The sequence below is a fragment of the Anas platyrhynchos genome, chromosome 9 (assembly GCF_047663525.1).
Source record: "Anas platyrhynchos isolate ZD024472 breed Pekin duck chromosome 9, IASCAAS_PekinDuck_T2T, whole genome shotgun sequence".
Classification (NCBI taxonomy): Eukaryota; Metazoa; Chordata; class Aves; order Anseriformes; family Anatidae; genus Anas; species Anas platyrhynchos.
Window position 1 is genome coordinate 21631471 of NC_092595.1, and position 21020 is coordinate 21652490.

At 44.9% G+C, this 21020-nt stretch overlaps 1 protein-coding gene across 2 annotated transcripts; it reads right to left on the reverse strand.

The window, feature by feature from the left end:
* Window positions 1–1616: 1616 nt before the first annotated feature.
* On the reverse strand, window positions 1617–19909 carry AP1S3 (adaptor related protein complex 1 subunit sigma 3). 2 transcript variants are annotated; one of them, XM_072042204.1, is made up of 5 exons: window positions 19787–19909; window positions 5442–5620; window positions 4195–4303; window positions 3093–3230; window positions 1617–2099 (listed from the first exon to the last, which is right to left on the reverse strand). In XM_072042204.1, the coding sequence occupies exons 1-5, from the start codon at window positions 19892–19894 to the stop codon at window positions 2064–2066; spliced, it is 570 nt and encodes a 189-aa protein (XP_071898305.1). In that variant the 5' UTR covers window positions 19895–19909; the 3' UTR covers window positions 1617–2063. The 2 variants fall into 2 exon arrangements, with proteins under 2 accessions (XP_071898305.1, XP_027319776.1); XM_027463975.3 differs by lacking the exon at window positions 19787–19909 and adding an exon at window positions 18882–19008.
* Between the last annotated feature and the right edge of the window lie 1111 nt (window positions 19910–21020).

The following is a 21020-nucleotide window of genomic DNA, read 5'->3' on the forward strand; positions in this document are numbered from 1 at the left end:
TTCATACCAAGAGATCTTATTTTTAGATCTCCTATTTTGATATACTCCACAACTTGAGAAACATAAGTTCTAACAGTCAGAATCACAGCATGGCTCAAAAAAAAAGAGTAAAAATAAATGACTATCAGTGATTTTCTTGAAGAGAAGTCACTTAGGAAAGTAAAGAGGTAGACTTGGAAAGAGCCTCTTTGCACATTCTGAAGTGGCTTCTTAATCAATTAAACACTCTAAATAACTTCATTTCAAAGCAGTAGAAAATAACATACAACTCCTACAATTTCATTAATCTACTATTAAATTGAATGTCTTCAGAGCTATTAAAAGCCCTTCAGCAATTTCCCTATTTTTTCAATGCTGAAAGTATGCCTTTGACATCAATACAGAGAAAACAGATGGATAAAGTAATTATAAAAAGAGCAGCATGACGCTAAAAACCAGCTTGCCACAGTTTTACTAACAGACTAGATAACACAGGCAGAAAAGTGGGTTGACAATTAGCAAAGTTATCGTGTTGTGTCAAAGTGTTTACACCCACCAAAAATGAGAAAAAACCTCCCTCAGGAACATACAAACAGACTGGGAAGGAAGGGGCAATGAAAAAATTAAAATAATCATGCAGGACATTTAAAGATCAGAAAAATCCCTGAAGGAAAATACTGCCTGTACACCCCAGAAATCAAAGAAAATAAATGTTGAAGGGAAATGCAAATCAGTGCTCGGATCATTCTGGCATATTTGTCTGATGACTTACCTAAGTTTTGTATAAGGTAATTTCATGACTTGACAGAGACAAAATATCTAGCTACAAATAACGGGATAAGATAAAGAGAATTTCTCTCAGCTTTGAAGTCTGTTAAAGAAAATAATCTATCTAAGGAAGCCAGTTCAATCAGCTTATTGAGTTCAAATTACACTAACAGAAAGATAGGCAAGCTAACACACCTGATTCCGCACATGTACAAGTGCAACGTTTTATAACTCCAATGTCTTGTAACACATAATAGGATGTACAGCCCAACCAATTCTTCCCCTCTCTATTTTACCCTTTTTCCATTTGTGGAGCTTGTGAAGTTATAAAAAGTTAATTAAATTGTCCAGCCTTCGGAAAAATAGACCATTTCAACAATTAGAAAGCTAGCCTGCCTCATCCTAATGGATATGTCAAGTGGGGAATGGAAAATCCTCCTAAGAAAGATGGTTATTGGAGAATAGAGTCAAAAGATACACAAGATCTTCACCCTAAAATCCCAAAGACTATTTTCTCCTCCTCAGGGTATCTCCTGCTCTTGAGCTGTATGTTTCCAAAGGCTGTACAGCTTTTCTCCAGGTCCAGGAGATCTAGGAAGACAGAGACAGGCCATCCATATGCAGAAGCAAAAAGGATTTGTGAAACCTGGGAGAAGCCTGCCTCAAGACAGAACAGTCTTCTAGATGAAATGGAAGTGTAACCTGTGCTCTGATAGCAGTTGGAGAACTGTCTTACTAGCAGAGTAGAGCAAAAAAGAGAAGGAAGACACTACAGCTGAAAGTGGCTGGGCCAAGGAGAAGTACATTTCTTCTTCAGGAGAGAGGTTAATCTTGTCAAAACAAGCTTATTAAATCAGGGCCCACAACAATTTGGCTTTTAGAAAAAAATTATTATTAGAGCAGAAAAATCATTACATTCAAAATAATGGACATTTGTACAAAAGTAGAGTCATATGGTCAGCAGTGGACCAAAACCAGTAAATATACCTCTTCCATGTACTGCCAGATTAACATTTTATGATGACAAAACCCATAGCTAAAAGACATGATACAAAAAACTGTTCAGTGCAGCAAGGAGAAGAGAAACTAGATCAAGGGTAAAAACAATTCTCAGAAACTCACATGCAGAGTAATCCAAACAGAATTGTTAAACCCTGTGCTACATCAGCTGACCTTCGTCTTGATCGTTATACAAACAAACCCCTTTAGTTATAGTTTTTTGGTATTTCTCTGAGGATCTGGCACATTGAGAAGCAATTTCAGCAAGTGAATTTTACAGGTGTATATAGCAGTTCTCTTTCCAGGTAGTTTTAACATTAAAATGCAGGCTTGTTCATGTACTCTTCCACTGTCTGGAGAAAAAAGAAAAACAATTGATACATTATGAAGCAGCAGAGTAATTTAGAATCTTTGAACCAAACCCTCTTGTCCTACTATATATATATATACATATATATATAGTTGTGTATATATATATATATACATATATATATATAGTTGTACTTTTGCATGGAATTAGATCAGATTAATGTAGAAACAATTCTACTTTAAAATCCTTAACAGCCTTTTAGAATCTGATCTTCAAATAACAACATACCACAGATGTAGCTAAATTCACCACGTCTAGCTGACCTTTGTACGAAGCTGGCCTGGTTTCATACGCTAACACCAGCCCAGTTTGAAAAACTGGGCAACTCCATAGCATGTCCCTAACTAGATAACTAGAGCTCCCATCATGCTGTTTTCCTTCAGTACCCAGAAACCTGAAGTCGATCTATCACATTCAACTGCTTTTGCCATTGCTGGCTCAATGCTATGAGTTACAGAAGAAATTCTCTTAGGGGTTTTGAATAAAGGTTACACATCTGTGCCTCGTAGAAACACCGCACAGGTGTTTAAGAATAAAAATGGGCGTTTTCTAGCACATTCTCTTTCCAATTTTAAATGTTCATTTTAGGTCATTGTTTCCAATGCATTAATGAAGCAATAGATTTTTCTATATGTATACATAAAATGTACTCTTAGATTATGTACATATATTTCATATCTTAGATATACCTTAACCTGTTTCTTCGTATAGCATCCAAGAAACTATAGCATTTAAACTGCAAGAAAGCAAAGGCAGTATATGAAGAGTTTCCAGATGATTTTGCAAGATGCAAGAGGATTGAGTTGAAAGCTCACCTAACTGCTCCTTTAATCATGTTTTTGCACTTACTAAAACTAAACTTAAACCACACTTGGATAGTAAAGTACCAGAAGTGCTAAGCTATATTTTAAGCTCCTGTCAAACAAGGAATATGCAGGAAGATGAGGTGTTTGCCTTTAGTCTTTCTCGGCCTTACCTCCTGCAACATGTCAGAGTCTTCTATGGCTTTCACTGCAGACCTCTTCGAAGTGTCTTGTACTTCTCCACCAATTATAAACTCATCAAGAATAAAATAAGCTTTTTCAAAATTAAAGATAATATCCAGCTCACACACCTGGCAGGAAAAAAAAATCCCACATTTAAATCACTTTACAGCAGTATGAACAGTGTTGGGGTAGAAGTTTTTTCAAATGATGAAATGTATTCAGTATATGCACTCTCATGGCAGGTACCAGGTGAAGAAGAACACTGCATTTTAGCCAATATTGCAGCTTCTGCACACATTCTCTTCGCATATATAGCCTAGACTTATAGCAAAGATATTCTACTTACTATATTTTATCAAATACACTACCTGCATTCTGGGTTTCAGACAACAAAGCTGACTTCCTAGCCTACTAACGTTATAGTCTTATACAACGTTATAACGTCTTATACAACCTATGTAATATGGGTTACATATATTCACACGCAGAGCAAGACAATTTCCCTGTCCTAGTGACCTTACAGTCACCAGTTGCTTTTTTGTTTCGAGGCAGTACAAACGTGAGTCATGGCACAGTGATTTAGATAAGAGATTAATTAAAGCAGTGAGAACAATTAAAAAAAAAAAAAAAATCATGTGCCACCCACTAGATCAGACTAATTTGAACCTTTCTTGGGTCTTTTCTTTGGAAAAGAAAAAAAAACAACACTTTTTCTCATCTTTATGTGCTCTTAATTGTTATACAATATTATGAAAATCTATTTGCTGTTTTTATTGCTGAAGATGTCAGGAAGGTGAATTAAAATACTGTTACCCAGTGTTGTCATTTAAAAAAAATATTTCTCAAGCTTTTCCCTTAAATTCTATTCCCAGAGAAAACATCAATATTAATTTTATTTAGAAGTAAGAATATGAATTTGATCTTACGATATTTTCAGAACTATTTTATAAAATATTCTAATAATGAATTTCCCTTTGGACTGACAGAGACCAAGGGGCAATTAGTGTAGATGGAAACAGAAAGCAAAACAGTGACAGGCATCTGTTTATCAGCCAACCAGCAACGCAGTTCGTGGTAGAGAGTGAAACCTACGTTTCCAAAGTATCTGTCCAGAAGCTCTACGTATCGATGAACGACCTCTAGTGTCAGGAGCTCATTATCCTGGTCTTCTATTGCACAACAGAAATACAAACTAGCGTACCTAGGAAAATAGAGGCAAAAACAGGAGAGTGAACAGCTGGACACACTAAGAGCAAAGGCTCTTAGAAGTTACAGAAGTCTTAGAAGTAATATTTAATGTCTAGTCTCTAAAATAATCTTCTTTCATTCTCACGGTGTCCTAGAAAGCACTGAATAAGATCTGGTACTTTAAACAAATTATTAATTTAGTTAGAAAAGTAAACTCTAGCCCTTGGCAAAGCAGCTCCAAGATCGGTCTCAACAAAACAAACAGTAAGGCAGCAGCACTTTAAACATTTCCCTCGCCTGCTGCGGTTACTGCTCTTTCTTAACAAAATAAAGGAAGAAATAAAGGTGGAAAGTGTTACATCTCAGTAAGTCTGCTGGCTACCAAATGACTGATGGTGTTTTGCATGGGGCCAGAAAACATGAAACTACTTCTCCAAGTCCATCTTCACAACTTACTTGCACCAAAACTTTGTTTAGATTGTTCCAAGATGGGAGTAACAATCTACCTCAGCTCTCCGGTGCCATGGCCAGAGCCCCAGCTTAGCACAGCATGCGATCAGATGTTTACATCCATCGCTTCACAGCAAGGAAAGCAATTTTTGCTTAATGGAAGACATCACTTATTTGTATAATGTGCTGTATCTTAAACCTACTTCTGTTTACTACAAGTCACTTCACAAGAATTAGAAGTTAGCTATTGTGAAGCCTTGTGCAAATTATTTGTTTGGAAAAAGGAAATGGGAATTAACACTTCCCAGAGCAAAAAGTTTTTCAAAGACAAAAACTGTTAAAATGTTGAAAGTGCCTCAGAACCTTTCCTGCAGCCTTCCTGAGGAAGCCCACACTTCTCAGTAGATCATCCTGAAGAATCATGAGCCTAAGCCTTCTAACAGAATTTCAATTACAAATACTTACTACATTACTCCTTTTTTTTTTTTTTTCCATTTGATAGATTGTACAAATGCTTTTTTACTCCATAATTTACCCTGCCAATTTACCCAGGGTCATTGTGCTGCTATATTTATGATGGCTGGTTCCCAAAATCTTATTGTAAAAACAAACCCAAGTGCTTAAGTGAGCCTTTATTTTTCCACCTCTAGTATGTTATTTATATGATCAGTAATTACATGTTCTCATAAAATTACTCACACCTTTTGTAAACAAGCTTGAGGTCTTTCCAGTCAACAAAGCTACTTGTTTTCTGATGGCGAGCCAAAACAATCTGAACAATTTCTCGAACGATCTTTTTCTTCTCTTTGTCAGGTAGTGTCGTGTACCATTTCTGAAGTCTTAATTTCCCCTGTCGACTGAACAGCAGTATGAAGTGTATCTAGAGTAAACAAAGCAACAAGGTTAGTGCTGGGCACGGCCAGCTCTGCCCCGGGCACTGGCAGGAAGGCATTCCTGTGCCTGCCAAGGACAGCACAGACCTCAGCAAAGGCATCTCTGACCCCGACGGGAGGTCTGGGGGAGGCTGAGCATGGAAGCTGGCACGCTGCCCTTCCTGCTGCCTTCCCTAGCAGATGTCCCCTCCCTGCACATCCCCTTCATACCCTCTGCCACCCGCACTTCCTTACCTCGGGCAACCTGTGGCTTTGCTTTGTATTCTGCTGCTTCCCTGGGGAACTGGAAGAGCATCACATCACCCCTTTGTGGTGGCGAGAAGAGGGCCCCAGCCCCTGCTCCAGCAAGACTGGAGATGTTAGCACAGGGACTACAGGTACACAGGGGACTACAGGGGGGCTGGGGGAGTCACAGATGCACAGAGTGCGGCACAAGATGAGAAAGTGAATATTGAGATAGAGATGGTCATCACCAATAGCTCTGGCATTGCACTCTGCTGTAGAAGAAATAACGTCCCTAGAAGAGGCTGTAAGGAGCAGAAGAAAGAAGCCAAGTGCTTTGGAAAGGGATCTCAATGACTTTTACTAAAGAATTTATGAAACACAGATGAGTGTGACAACAAAGGACAGATCTCAGTGACCCAGGACATTTCATTACAGAAGCACTGGATGTACTGTTCCGAAATTTCAATTTCAAAGCCAGTCATAATTTTACATGGTTTGTCCTGTGATTTTTTTTTTTTCGTGCTTAGAATTAGCAGTATTATTGAAATAGAGAAGTGCTAGCTTTTAAATGCCAGCGGGCCTTTGGGCGAGAAGTGTCAATGCCCATTTATACAAGCACTTTTATAAGCAGATGAAAGTAACTGGCTATACTAAGCCTTTAAGCAGTCTAGTAAGTCATCTACCCGCAGCACAGAAACGGCTTTAAGAATGTAGGAGATCTATTTGAGGACGACATCCATCTCAATGAGATGTCCTCTGCTACATGAAAAAACCTAAAGGGGCAAAAGACACTTCCCAACGGCTGAAGACATCGTGAGCTGCTGCTTTTTGACAGGCATCCCCATGGCTTCTCTCAACAGCTCCAAGGCTCGGAGGCAATGCTCTCCCAGGAAGGATTTCCACCTGCAGCCACCTGCATGACCGTGCAGAGACAAGGCTACCCCTGGCGCTGGCAGGACTAGGGAGCAGCACAGCAGCCTCCTTGTCCTCACTTACTTGTGATCCTTGCAAGCTCCCAGCAGAAGAGAGACCAGAGCTGGCAGGTCCCTCACCATGACCACATTTCCATTAGCTGAACAAACTCTTCCCTATAACTTCTCAATCTACACCCTAGTCCCTTCTCCCTCTTGTTTTCTATTCCAGCCAGCTCTTGTGCCTATAATTCCTCCATCACTCCATCTCCCCAGTAAAGGCTGAAGTTAAGGTTCACAATTACTATCAGGTCCCAGCAGAGAAGTGCACTTGAGATGTTTCTACTTAAAAACAAACAAACAAAAAAAAAAAAAAACAAAACACACAAAAAAATGGATTTTACAGAAAATGTTAATATTCATAATTCAGAAGCATTCTTTAGTTATTAGGTCACAGAGTTGTTGAGTAACCTGGAGATAAGAGTTCTGACTATATCGGGAAAGACTTCAAATACGGGATCATTTTAAGGAAGCGTGGATTGGGTTGTTTTATTCATACCTGCCTGTGGCAGAATCGGCTGCAAATACGGCTCGCACTGTCATTAGCCTAATGTGTTTGATAGAACTACAAGGATTTTGTAGCTGCCTTGTGTTGAGCACTGTAATGCTCTCCAGATGAGTTTGCTAAATAAAAATAATTATGCTGCTGGCAGTACACATGGCCTAATTACAGTGAAGATCAAAGCACCATGTTCTTGCCTTTCACTGTCCATATCACCAGCTGGTTTTTGACATGGTAATATTCCAGCTGTCAGGGTTACCCCCTCGAGGTAGATGAAGGGACAGTCCACACACTTGTCCACAGAGACAAGCTGGATGAACAAAAGACTCTTTTGCTCGCTGCACAGCACCATTAGCTCCAGAGCCTTTGTGAAGAGGAGTGCCTTTTGAAAAGCAGAGCAGAGGTTCTGAAGATAAAAGCAGCAGGTCCACAGGTGTCCATTTAAAAGCAATCAGGCACAGCCAGCAGCTATTTGATAAACAAATTTCTAAAAATACGTTGAGTCAGATAGGAGAGGATGACCAGATTTGATTGAAAATGCAGGGAATTAGTCAATGGATCCCTAGCAAAAGCTGAGAGCATGTCAGCATAACAAGATCATGCTGTTTGAGAAAAGTTTCTTACGCCCTCAGGAAGACATCTAGGCTTGCAGTGCTTTGATAGGCAAAGATAAAGAAAGGGTACTCGAGTTTAGGTTCAGCTGTTGGACCTCATGGACCTTAAACCTAAGTATCTGGAAGCAATAAATATAGCTCCAGGAGAGCAACCCCATGGCTATAAAAGGCTATATATCAATAAACCAGGGAATTCTGTGAATATTATTGCCATTTTCTGCTGATTAGCATACTCCAGCATGCCATGTTTCACCCATAGGAAAGCAAGCTACTCTCCATTTACAATTGCTTGGAAAACTCCACTATTTTTCGTAAAGATGCAGCTGATGTGTTACCAACACTTCCATGAGTGAAGTTAACACTCTTTGCAATTAGAAGGTATCTATGGACACTCTTAAATGCATCAGGATTCATATACCAGCTTCAAAAATCCTATCTTGTGGGTCTTCCATACATACTCTTTTATATGCAAAACAGAGCTGCATACCCCATAAATCAATTTTATTATTATGGAAATATTTACAGCTGTAAAACTGGTAAGAGCCTCTACTGTAGTCCATCTCCAGTTTTACAGTCTGCAGCAAAGCAGTATACTCTCAAGTTGCAGATACTTAGGGGAAAAAATAAATATTTTTTCTCCCTCTTTTGACTCCTCTGTTTTTTGGTTTTTTTTTTAATACCTTCTAAGCTCCATTCAAAATGGAGAACTCTCTAGGAGATAAATAAAATCACATTCTTGGAGGAATTAAGCCTCATAAGTGTAAACACCAAATTGCTATGTTGCTATTGCCATTTCATTTTCAGCTTTGCTCTGCCCAGCCACCCTGACATGATACAAGACATTTTTCACTCTCATAGCTCTGCTGATTGCAGCTCACCACAACGATTTGATGCATCAACAAACCTGGAAATGTTGAAATACTGCATAAACACCAATCTAACAGCTCATCTGTTCCTTGCTCCTTGACTGCGGAAACATACTGCCTTTTCTATAGTGCCACTAACAAGATGTTGATGAAGGAATTTAGGGTTGGCTTTCAGCAGCCAAGCTAGACATAGAGGTAGATTATCCCGCAATCCTCATGATTTTTAAAAGTTCTAATTCCAGAGTAAAGCAAAGACAAACAGCTTGCTTTGAACCAAACACCTCTGAAGCAGAGTGCTTGGTTTCCTTCTGGACATTTCCAGGGTGTGCTGGCTATGACTAAACCACCAGACCCACAAGTGACGCTGGAGAGGATTTTTAGGTCCAAGCTAGAATGGGTCAGAATGAGAAGTGCAGTTCCTATCACAGCATCAGCTGTCTTCGCATGTGGAGTCTGTAGGAGACAGGCTTCAGTCTGAGAGTTGAGTGTAATTTTATTTGCTTGTTTTACTGAACCAGACCCAGCCACCTACTGCATGGTGCCAAATCATCTCCATAAACGTCTGTAAGTAGCCTAAAGACTGTGTTTTGTATTTACAGGCTGTTATTTTCTGGTTGAAGAAACAGATTCCTCGGAAATCAAGAATTCAAACCAGATTTCTAAACCTGAACTCTGTTCCCCTCTCTGAACCAGCTGTAGCTACTTGATATAACAGGTCAGAAAATGATGGGCCTTCTGCTTTATTGAGATCTACACAACTAGCGGGGATGACAAACTGTACCCTGAGGTACAGGGCTACTGGAAAATCAGACGTTAGGCTTCTGACACAGAATAACTTCACAGTAAATAGAAGAGCCATCAACAATGCCAAGCACAGGAGGCTTGCATCCTAAGCCAGCTAAATGCTTCACACCCAGCCCACTGGCTGCAAACTTGGATCCCTGGTAGCTTTTACAGAGGTTTTAACGTGCACTGCAGTGTTTAGTAAGGCTGTCTGCAGGACTCCAGACTACACTGCATCACATACAGAACAAACCATCAGTAAGTAGATCAAATGAAGAAGACTGCACGGGAAGACAGAGCAGGTTTTCCTGACTCCCAGCATCATTTTTGTCCAGGTTGCTGTCCAACAATATAAGCATTTAAAAGTTGCCTTGCTTCTTTCTGCAAGGTGAACTCAAGGGGTCAATGGTGCGGCAACCTAATTCACCCTCCTGTGAGAAGAAACTGCCCTAGCAATGTTCTCTGCCTCCCTAAGTCCACCGATAAAGCATTTTCCAACTGGTTTCAAAGCTGTTCTGGAGCACCTGGAAGAACTGCAAGTCACCTGTGGGGAGGGAAGGCAGGAAAGGAGAGGAGAGGGCTGAGAGGAGAGGGCTGCTGGAAGGCCACGAAATGAAGCCAAGCTTCTCTCTCATGGGTGCTCGGGTTTGGCAAGGGTTTGCTCAGGGAGGCAGCTCTGCCTCTCAAGCAGCGAGGTTTTTAGGTTGTGCTTCAGCTGTCACCTTTCCAAATTCAGTTAAGAGCTCTCCTTAATCAAAGCCACCTCTATCAAACAGAAAGGCTCCTGAACAAGTAACTCATAATTGCGAATTAGGAATTACTATCCTAAAACACACGGCTTGGCAGAACTCAGAAACTCTTCAGTTCTATTTAAAAATCTGAAGTTTAAGCCTGCTGTTGCCAGCTGAGGCAATATGGCATGCTAATCAAGAAAAAGTCATGGACCACATAAAAAGGGTAATGGGATGAAAAAAGCCACGCCTTTGGCTGCTGACAGAAGCCTTGGGAAAGCCAGGCTGACTGGCTCTACCTGGTTGAGAGAAGGCAGCTTTTCATCATAAAGTTCTCTTTTAACTTATTCTGACTCCCTTGAAGTCTGCTTGATCCTCTCGTATTGCTTTAGTCTAGCTGAGTTCATATTCTGCTTGTCTTTTATGATTTGTCATTCCTACCTCTGATATCAAAAAACGTCTTCCTCAACACAGATGGCTGTCCAGCATTCTTTTACATCTACTTATTTTTACAACACACCTGAAAACGAACAAAACCTACTGTCATTAAAATGTTTCTTCTAAAAAAAAGGATTAATAACTGTGAAAAATACATATCTATTGTGAGCACATACATGGTTTGGAAAGCCAGGCTATTAGGGTAAAGCGAGGAAGACATATTGTATGGACACCTACTCACCTAATGTATTAGCATCCTAGACACACCTGGGAGAGGCAGAAGAGTAACAGACAAGCATAAGTATGTTGGTATTCTTCAGTTGCACCAAGTCACCATCTGGCTATTGACCTTTCATACATACGTGCTGGGGGCGAGGGGATTTTTAGAGCAACGATGTAAAACCCTGGGAACAGGCTACCTTGTTAAAAATGTTCATTTCCTTATTTGTTTACTGTTACTGAAAGTTTTACTCATGGCATCACAGAAGCTGACAGGTTTACTGAATGCTGCAGAATCCTAGCTTTAAGATTTAAAACACAGTCTCTCTGATGTAAGCAAGTAAGGAAAAAAAAAAAAGTGAAAAAACAGCAACAGAAGAATGCCAAAGTAGCGTATTGTTGTCCAACTGGCACCGAGCTCCTTCCAGCTTAATCTCCATTAGGAACATTTCTGAACAATTTCCCCTAAACAATGCATCCAAAGTCCATGCAATAAAACCTGTGCCAGATCATTACAGGCACACGTGACTGTAGTTACACATTGATTTTATTCTCTTCATGATGCAGAACTCATCCTTACTTTATTACTGAAGTAAGAGTTGGAATTGACCGGCACACCGTGCCTGAAGGAGCCGTACTCCACGCAGCATCGATCCAGCCAACAACTTTCCCGATAGCCTTACTTGAGTTAAGCAAGCCCATAATTGAAATGGTATAGCCGAGCTCAACTTCTGAGCCAAAAGCACTTCTGACCCTACCAAAGGCTGGGAAAACAGCTCTCAGAGCAGCTGTGCATCCCTCGTCCTGCCGCAGGAGCTGACACATCCCCACCTGCACTCGCCCCCACAGCAGGCTCCCTCCCGTTCCTGCTCGTGGCTGCACGTGCAGTCCTCCTGACCTTGGCTCCTTTCTCCCAAGCCAGCAGCATCTGCCTCCTCCTTGCAGCTGCTGGCGTCCCACCAGCGCTAAGGTCAGGTTCCTTGCACCACAAGACCTAAAAACCTCCAGGACGTAGATGCAAAAGATTCCTCAGTCTCATTTTTCTTAACTTGTAACATTCTTTTTTTTTTATTATTTCTGCAAGAGGAATGACTCCTTTCCAGGCAATAAGCAAGAACAAATCAATGCAGGAAGGGTGCATAAAACCTGCCTCAAACTCTGCAATCTGAGGGCACAGAAGGGTGGCCACACCACAACCACTGGCACTGGCGCTCACACCTCCAGCCTTGGCACCTGCAGGGATGTTGGCTGGCTGACCCCGCAGGGAGCAGCACCATTTGAGAACACTTAGAGCAATTATTAACCGTGTAATCACATCTCTTCTGCCGGGGTCTCAGACCTATCTGCGCTTGTTTATGCATTGCTGGGGTTAGCAAATCTCGGTTAGGCAGCTCTGAGGAGGAGGAGATGAGGCAGGAGGCTGAACAAGCTGCCAAGAGCACTGCCCCAGTGAACTGACTCACCAGAAAGCAGGGCAAGTGCCAAGGCTGTCTGGGGTTTGTGTGTGTGTATGTTAAAATCCTTTTATTACAAGAAGCTGACCAGCCTGTGATTCACCTTAGCCTCAGACTATTTTACAGTCACAAACCATTTTCCCAGTCTGGCTCCAGAAGACCTGTGAAAAAACAGAGCTACAAGCTAGTCCAATGGACTCTGGCAAAAGGCGCAGTCACTTTTACTCTCATTTCCACTTTGCCTTATCAGTTATTTGCAGAACCCTGCTGTGTGTGGTACTGCGGTGTCCTTCCCTTGCCTCTGACCTCTCAGGAGCAAAGGTAAAAGGCTTTGTCCTGGGGCAGGGGACACAACAAGGTAGACAGCATTCCCCTGGCTCCTCAGTCAGCAGAGAGGGACAGCGCTGCAGGCTGGGGCCACCAGTGCCCCATAGGCTGAGAACACCCCAGGTCTCGCAGCAGCCTCACACCGACTCCACCAGTTCCTGTGCATCACAGAGCCACTCACTGGGAAAACAAGCTCTGCAGGGACTGAAGACAGACATGAGTTTGGATCATTTTTTGAGTGACTTGAAAAAGCATCAAAGTAATTTTCTGGAAACACTGAAGCACTCCATTTAGGCATTTTCAGTGGAGACATTCCCAATTTTCCATTTAAAAAATGGCTCTTTTTATTAGGGTTAAAAAAAGACATGGATTTAACAACCTAAACATGAAAAATGAAAGAAGAAACTACTGTTTATAGAAGGAAGAACCAGAGCACAGGATCTCACCAAATGCTTTATGTCGGCCCCAAATTTTGCCTGCAGAATGAAAAAAAATGAGTGCAAGCTTCTGGGTGAAAAATTAATTCTGCTATTCCTCCAGGTCTTGTTCTGAGTCTTGGAGGAAACGACATGCCTGAGGTCCCATCCCACCACTGCCCTCAGCTCACGCACTCACTCCTCACAGGACCCGAAACTACGACAGCTCTGAAGGGACCAATCTGCTAAAGCCTTATTTTACAGCTGAAATGCACACAGATGCAGGCAGTCAACAAGTTCAGATTCAGAAATAACAGGCTGCTTTTCAACAGCCACATCCCCTCACGTTCCCTGTCCAGCTGTAGCACGCTCTCCTGTTACCTGAACAGGTGCTAAGGCAGGCAGGAGCCACAAAGCTCAGCAGCATGGTGGAAAGCAAGGGATTGGATGGATTGGATCTGAGTCTCCAGGCTCAGAGCCGACTTCAGGACTAGCTGTTCTCTGTTCAGGTCATCTGCTATACCAGCCGTTATATTCCCCCCTGGTGTAGCAGCAGTTGATATCTGGTAAGTGGCTTAATCCTTGGGAAATGCCAAATAGAGAAAGAGGTATCAAGTAGAACATGACTGATTTGAGGAACCCGACATGTTTCTGAGCCCAGTGGTTGTGAGGTGTGAGCGTTTCGTTTTGTTGTCAGTCACTCAGACATTCCCACGACTTTTCTAGATCTGCAGGCAGACAACCAGACGCTCTCTGAGCACTTCACGTGCTGTGAGACACAAGCACAACATGGTAAACTTGTGCATTTTCATCAAATAAAAATTATTCCATTTCTTATTTCCTTGTGCTTTATGTCTCTCACTCACCTCAGGGCACTAAGCAGAGGGTGATGACCATGTGGGAATCCCTGCACTGGCTGACTAGCCATCTGGAGCTGCAAGCCTCTGAGCAAAACTACCTGCAAGCTGTAAGGCAACCACAGACATTTACTGGCTGCTGAAGAGGGCTTTTAATGCCATCTTTGCTTCTCAGGCCTGAAAAGAAGACAGCAGACAGACATCTTACACAAATTCAGCAAGTTAGTGAAGAACAGAAACTGGTGCACAGAGCACCTGGGGTTATGTCTGTGATGCTGAGAACCACGAATCCAGGACATGTTAGGCCAGAAAGGCACATCATGCTTGCCTTCAAACACAGATGGTAATTTTAGTTCCTGTTCCTCCCCCACTGCATGCTACGTCCCTACTCACAAACGAAACACCATTTGTATACGATGGGATCTTACACCTCTCTGAACTACAGCGTCTGCAAAAACGCCAAGGCCCAGGGCTGGCCGCTCAAGAAAGCACACACCCAGAGCAGGCAGGAGAGTGCAGCTGACAGCCTGGAGGAACAGCACAGCGGGGAAATGGATGGGAAGGAACAGTAATCAGTAGCTGTGCATAGGTAACAAAAAAGATTATTTTTACAGCAGCAGTGCTGGTTTGATTTTGGCATCACTGGAAAGCCTACAACCGGCTCACATAAACGCCTGCTGCATACGCCAAGTGCCGAAGCATAAATCCTGTCGGGACTGCAGCAGAAGCAACTCTACCTCTGGTTTCCTCAGTGCCTCCGTCACTGTGCCTTAGCTGCTTCTGCGTACAACTGATGACTTCGGAAGGTCTACACGACGGTTATAAAGCATAGGATTTTGTATCAAAAGAAAGATACAGAAAAGCTGCAAAGAGGCAAACATTTTGACACGCTCCACACGCTGAGCACATTACCCAGAGACTGTAAAGTGTGAATCACAACCACTGCACAGCCAAGATGTCCAGGCAGCCTCTAGTAATGATAGTGAGTATTCAGGAGAGAACATCCAAAGCTGGAGGAGGATCACGTCAGCAGCCAGAGACTGCAGACTTCCTGAAAAGAACCCTAAAAAACATTTTTTCCTAGCAAATCCCACAAAACGGTATTCACAAGTCCAGCTGAATGATAGGGTGGTAACTGAACACCAAATGCTGTATTCCCCCGAGTACTACTCTGATCTAAGCAGTTTCCAGGAGGGCAGACTGTAAGAAGCAGGGCATCCATAAAATCATTCTGCTGGCACTCCTCGGTCTCCAGGAATCACAGCATTAAGGACTTAGGGACTGAGACCCAGACAACACACCTGTGGGCTTTTCTTCTGCGAACTGCCTGACTAATACGACACCCACGGCACCCCTGGCAGTGGATTAGAGATCTTTCACCCACGCTACATGAAAAAATATTCTCTTTAGTTTTCTTTACACTTAGTGCCTAACAACGTCACAGGTGGTACTCTGACACTTCGTCAGGAAGCAGTATTCATAATTTCATGCATTTGAGTTTTTCCCCTACAGTCATCTTTCCAAGCTGAAACACCTCAGGGGCTTTTCAAAGCAATGCCATTCCATCACTACTATCAGATCCCAAGCAAACAGTTCACTGCATGACAAACAATGAAATACCACAGGTACACTCCCTCACCTCCCCCACCACGCATAACGCTGCCTCAACCAACCGGATTCGTTTGCTTGTGATTTTCTCGCCTTCTCTCATCACTTCTTATCTGCTGCCCTTCCTGTCTTTCCTAGTTAAATTCCTAAAGGCAAAGTTCATCTCCGCGAGGCCAATATGCTGCTGTATCAGAGTGGAAAAAAGCAGGCAAGGTTTAGAGCACATTCTTCTCCAAACTGCAGATAGTAAGTTCTGCAAAACACTGAAAACACCTCTTACAGATCCGTGTTTATTTTAGCAATTAAGGGCACTGGCACTGTTGGGAAAGTCAATATTCGGAAGAGCTGAGGGTTCATTTACAAACACCAGGCAGGTGTCAGCACCTGCAGTCACCTTACCTAACATTTCAACCCAAGCTTCTCGGTCAGCAGTGGGTATCAAATGTCTGGCTAAATGGAAACACTGCTTGCCAGCTCCTTTTCTATTCAGGCCAAGCATGTTTGCAGAGCCCCCCGTTCTCAGGGGGATTCTTTTGATCTTTCTCCGGGGCTTCAGGCCACGTCTACAAGAACTGACTTTTCTCACTGCACTGATGAGCGGCGCAGGCAGGAGGGAAGCAGGGCCTTTTGCTATGCAGGCAGCAACTCTGCACTCAGAGCTATGCAAGCAGAACCATGTACTCCCATGGAGATTATCCTGATAACGGTGAGGTGGCAGTAGGATCAAGGTGTTGCAACACTTACGGACATGAGAGACTATGGCAACATGTGTCCTTGGGGAAAGAAATATTTCTGCTCTCTGTTCAGCCCCTGCTCTTTCACTTTCTTAAGCACTGAGAAAGCAGTCTTTCAGGAAATGCTTCTTCACTGCAACACTACACCTCAGGGAGGAGAATTTAATCTCTTTTTTTCTAAAAAGCCTTTGTTTGACCCGCCACCAGGTAGCAGCTGAGCAGTAAACCGGTCATTCTCAGCAGGATGTGAAGTAAACTTTGCTAAGCAGATACCTTCCTGAAACTTGCCTGGAGATTTGCAGCAGAGCAAACAATTGAACCCACCCTCCTGCTGGGAGGTGGTACCATGGCCTTCCATTCAAATCTCAGACCAGGCGGTAGTGGTGGCCAGCAAACAGCTGCCTCACAGCAAACAGGAGGAACCGATCCAACGAGTTTAAGTGACCTGCTGCAAGTTCATCAGCTGTGAGCCTGAATAAGGCTTATTCTTGGTTTGTAACCCAATAACCCTTCATTCTTGACCGGTAACCCAGTGCAACAACCCTTCACAGAGGCTGGACAACAGACAGAGGAATTTGAAGCGAAGGAGTGCCCTGACAAAAGCACCCTTTCATCAGCACTGGTTCCACAATAGAAGAACGGGGTAAGGCTGACAGCACTAGCTGGTGTTATAATGCCAGCACGCGTTATTATAGCAATGCCTCAGAACAGGAAAAACAAAGGATACGCACATTTAAAAAATTATAATTGATACAGCAGACAATACTGCTAATAAGCGGTGCTACTGTAAGCACTGCTCCCCTGGGACCACCGCGAGTGCTTTAAGAACTGGCATTTGGGAAGTGCATGCACCAAGGCAGAGTTGCGAGCTCAGCTTCCCCGAAATCACCTCCCATATTTATCGACCTTCAAGGGCAAAATAGGAACTCCAGTTATTTACATAAGCTTTACACGAGGGAAATTAATATGTGGGGCTGTCTCAGGGTGTAACCAGCTTGAACGTATGTATGAGGACTTAAGGTGTGGAAACTGCATTGCCATCTGTAAATTCGTTACTGCACATATCCTATATGCTAAGGCAATGACAGGGTACATTTTTCTAACTACACTAGACAAATATGAGGTGTGTTCTGACCAAACCACTGAAAAGAAACAGCTCAGCTCCACCTTTGAGGACGCAGCCAAACATCAAAATTCAGCCTCCAGTGAAAGCAGAGGCTGCTGGGCAGTCGCACTGCTGGTAACTGATCTCACAGATGCACACAACAGGCAAACTGGGCAAGACAGGAGCTTGGGGCATGCTTGCAGAACCTGCCCTAAGCCTGAATTATCAAACAGCGAGATGCTTTCTCAATTACAAGGCATCACTGATCATCGTACTGCTCCAGAGCCCACAGTCCTCCTTGGGGAAAATCTAGCCATTATTCGGGGGACGTCGGTCATCAAATCTAACAAAAGAGAATAACCACGGCGACCTTTTCTGATCCCAGCAAACAACCACCAGACTCTGCAAGCACGGGGCTGAAGAGCTGAAGGGCTTCCCTCGCAGGATCCCTTTAACCTGGAGGGCTGCTGCCCCTATCCAGGGCTGGTAAAAGCTCAAACAAGAGATGCTGCCACCTCCACCAGGAGGAACAGACCCAGCCCCACACAGTCCCTATCACACAGATACGTCACTCCAATTGCCCACTCATCATTTTGCCATGAACTGCACCCTACTCAAGTGGTTAGTTTTTTAGCTTAGGCTCTACTAAACTGCACACGTGAGCATCCATCACTTTCTGAACCTGATGAAACAACTTCAGCCAGGCTTGGCAGCCAGGCAGAGCTATGACCGAGCTCCTACAGCTCTCAGGAGATGAGGCAGCCGAGCAGAGGCCCCTGGGCTGGAGGCAAGGCTCCACACGAGCCCTCTGCTCACCAGACACAGGGGAACGTGTGTGGGGAAAGGGCTCTTCCCCGTGCTCCTGGCACAAAAAACCCACTGCCCAAAACTGCAGTGCTCAGACGCCAGCCAGCCCGAGGACGAGGCCCCATGTGAACACAAACCCGATCCTCCTGCAGCTCCTCGGGTTACAGGAAGCCTTCATCAGCTCTCTCCAGAGCAGCCTTGTTTTCCTGGTTCGCTACCAGCCTGTCGGCATGACCGAGGCTCACCCCACGGGCCGGGCAGGGGGCAACAACACGAGCCCACCGCTCCTTCCCTGCCAGGAGGCGCAGACCTTGCCCGAGCTCCCTCGGGAGCGGGGCTCCCACCTGCTGGCACAGCCCTCCGAGCACCTTGCCCCTGCTGAAACGCGGCTCGGGCCACTCATATCCCAGCAGAGGGATCTCTCTGCAAAGAGAAGTTTCTTTCCTCCGGGACCGAGACCGCAGGAGGGTCGCGCTGCCCATGCCCCGTCCCCCACCGCCTCCCCCCCGAGCTCCGCGGGGCCGGCCGCCAGGTCAACCCGGGGCCGGCTACGGCGGGCGGGACCCCGCCGCCATCTCGGGCCGCGCTTACCATGGTGTGGCGGTGGCCGCAGGCTGGGAGCCGGCCCGGCCCGGCTGGCTGCCGGCTGCCTCCCGCCCGCCAGGTGAGGCCCCGACCTCATCGCGCCCTCCCCTCCCCTCCCTTCCCCTCCCCTCCCACAAGGCCCCGACGGGAACTCCCCGGCGCCTCCTCCCGCACCTGCCGCCGCCCCGTGAGGGAGCCCCGGGGCCGGGCAGGGCCGCGCCGCTCCCCTGCTGCCCGCAGGCGGCCCCGGGAGGCCGGAGGGGGCAGAGCCCGGCTGCTGGGAACTGAGCACAAAACAACCAACACAACCTGGTTCTACAAGTAAAGACACCATCTATGAGGCATTCTAGGCCTCTGCCTACATGGGTCTATGCCTGGATCACCCATGCAGCTGCATCCTCTTAACCATAACAAATACCCGTCAGTGCGGATGTACGTGCAGGGAGGGATATGATCCTTATGCTCAGTTACAGGTGTGGAGGCATTTTGCACAGTTCCCTCAGCACGCACGACCTCTGCCCTCCATACACTGTGATTTGGTCTGCACACATCCACAGCAACCTCCACTTCTGTTCGCTCAGTTCTCGTTTCTGTTTTCTAACCCCACAGCATGATGAGCGCTGCGCTGCTGCTGGCTGATGACCCCTCTGGTTCCATTTCTGGATTGCACAACACGAGAAGCACAAGTCCCAGCTCCCTGCAGACGCCACTGATACTGCATTTGCTTGCTTGTCTGTGGCCTCTGTCACTTCCCGAGAGCACGCCCTGGGCCCATAAAGCAGCACTACCTACAGAGAGCATCAAAATGCTCGCCTTTTACAGCCCTGCTGTGGTGCAGCACGCTCTGTGCCATGCTGGCCACACTGGTTTTGCCAGGACACCATCACTAAGTCTGCCAAAGACACACTTACTGCTATCAGAGTCTGGCAAAGCAGACCAAAACCTGTTCCTGGATTCTCTGAAAGGTAGCTGGAATGAGTCGATAGGCCACAAAAGCTGCCCTGCTGAGCGATGGACATACTGCCTTCCCCAGGAGGTCCACACTTGGTTCCCCAACTGCAGAGTCGTGCTCCTGTCCCATTCGGTCCCCAGCTGTAGCCTATGCAGATCAACAGAGCTGGTTCTGCAGTCAAAACCCAGATGTTCCTCACCGGTGCTGAGTGGGGAATGTCCTCAGGCACCGCTGTGGAACTGGGAAGGCCAGCTGGTATGCCAGGTATGTGCAGTTGGACTGGATTTGCCTAACATCCAAGAATGCAGACAGCACAGTGCAGCTGTACCGGAGTTACAGGTATCAACACTTTCATCTCCAAGATTAATTAGAAAGTAAAGGCTGAATGCATCATCCCAACTCGCTCCCCATGTCCCAGAAAAAAAGTTTCAGGAAAACAACTCCCTTCAGCAGCCTACGTCCTACTCAGCTATGTAACTCACTCCAGTAATGGACAATACTTTTTTCTGCCTAATCCTTCCCTAATAATCTTATTTTTCCATGCAAAGACCTGACCTAAGTAGACCCATGAACTCAGGAGAACCAGTCTGCTGCTTTTGTGTTTTCGCCAGTATGTCAGAAAACGAGCAGCAGCAGCAAACACACCACGCTTACAGTGCACGTTAAAGGCAGCGGCCGACTTCAACACATTACAGCCAATCTTGCAGCTTAGCAGAGGGACAAATTTTGCTGCCCTACAGAAACAGGGCTGCAGGTGTAGGATCACGCCTAAATTAGATGCTTTCCAGAGCAGAAAGCCAGGCTGCACTTAATGACTGACTAACTACAAGTGATAGAGTTGGAATTCTCCCCCTCCCTTGCTTCCCCACCACCAGGCACACTGTGCCTGGGTAACTCTGTGATGAGGAAGATAGCTCAGACTTCCCAAGGAGCAACTGCTGATGGTTATCAGTGCTGCACAGCAATGGGAGTGGGGGAGGCAGCTGTGGCTCAGCTGCACTGGTGGGGGTGTCCTTAAGCCAGAAAAATGCCATACCATGGACTGCTTTGGGTTCTTTCCTTAGGTCCGCTTAATTATCTGGACACAAAAGCTCACAAAGCAGCAGAGTGATTCCTCTAACTCAAAATAGGCTGCAAGAAGACTTTGTGGTCCTTCTCTTTTCCCTTCCACCACTGCCTGGAGGAAAATTCCT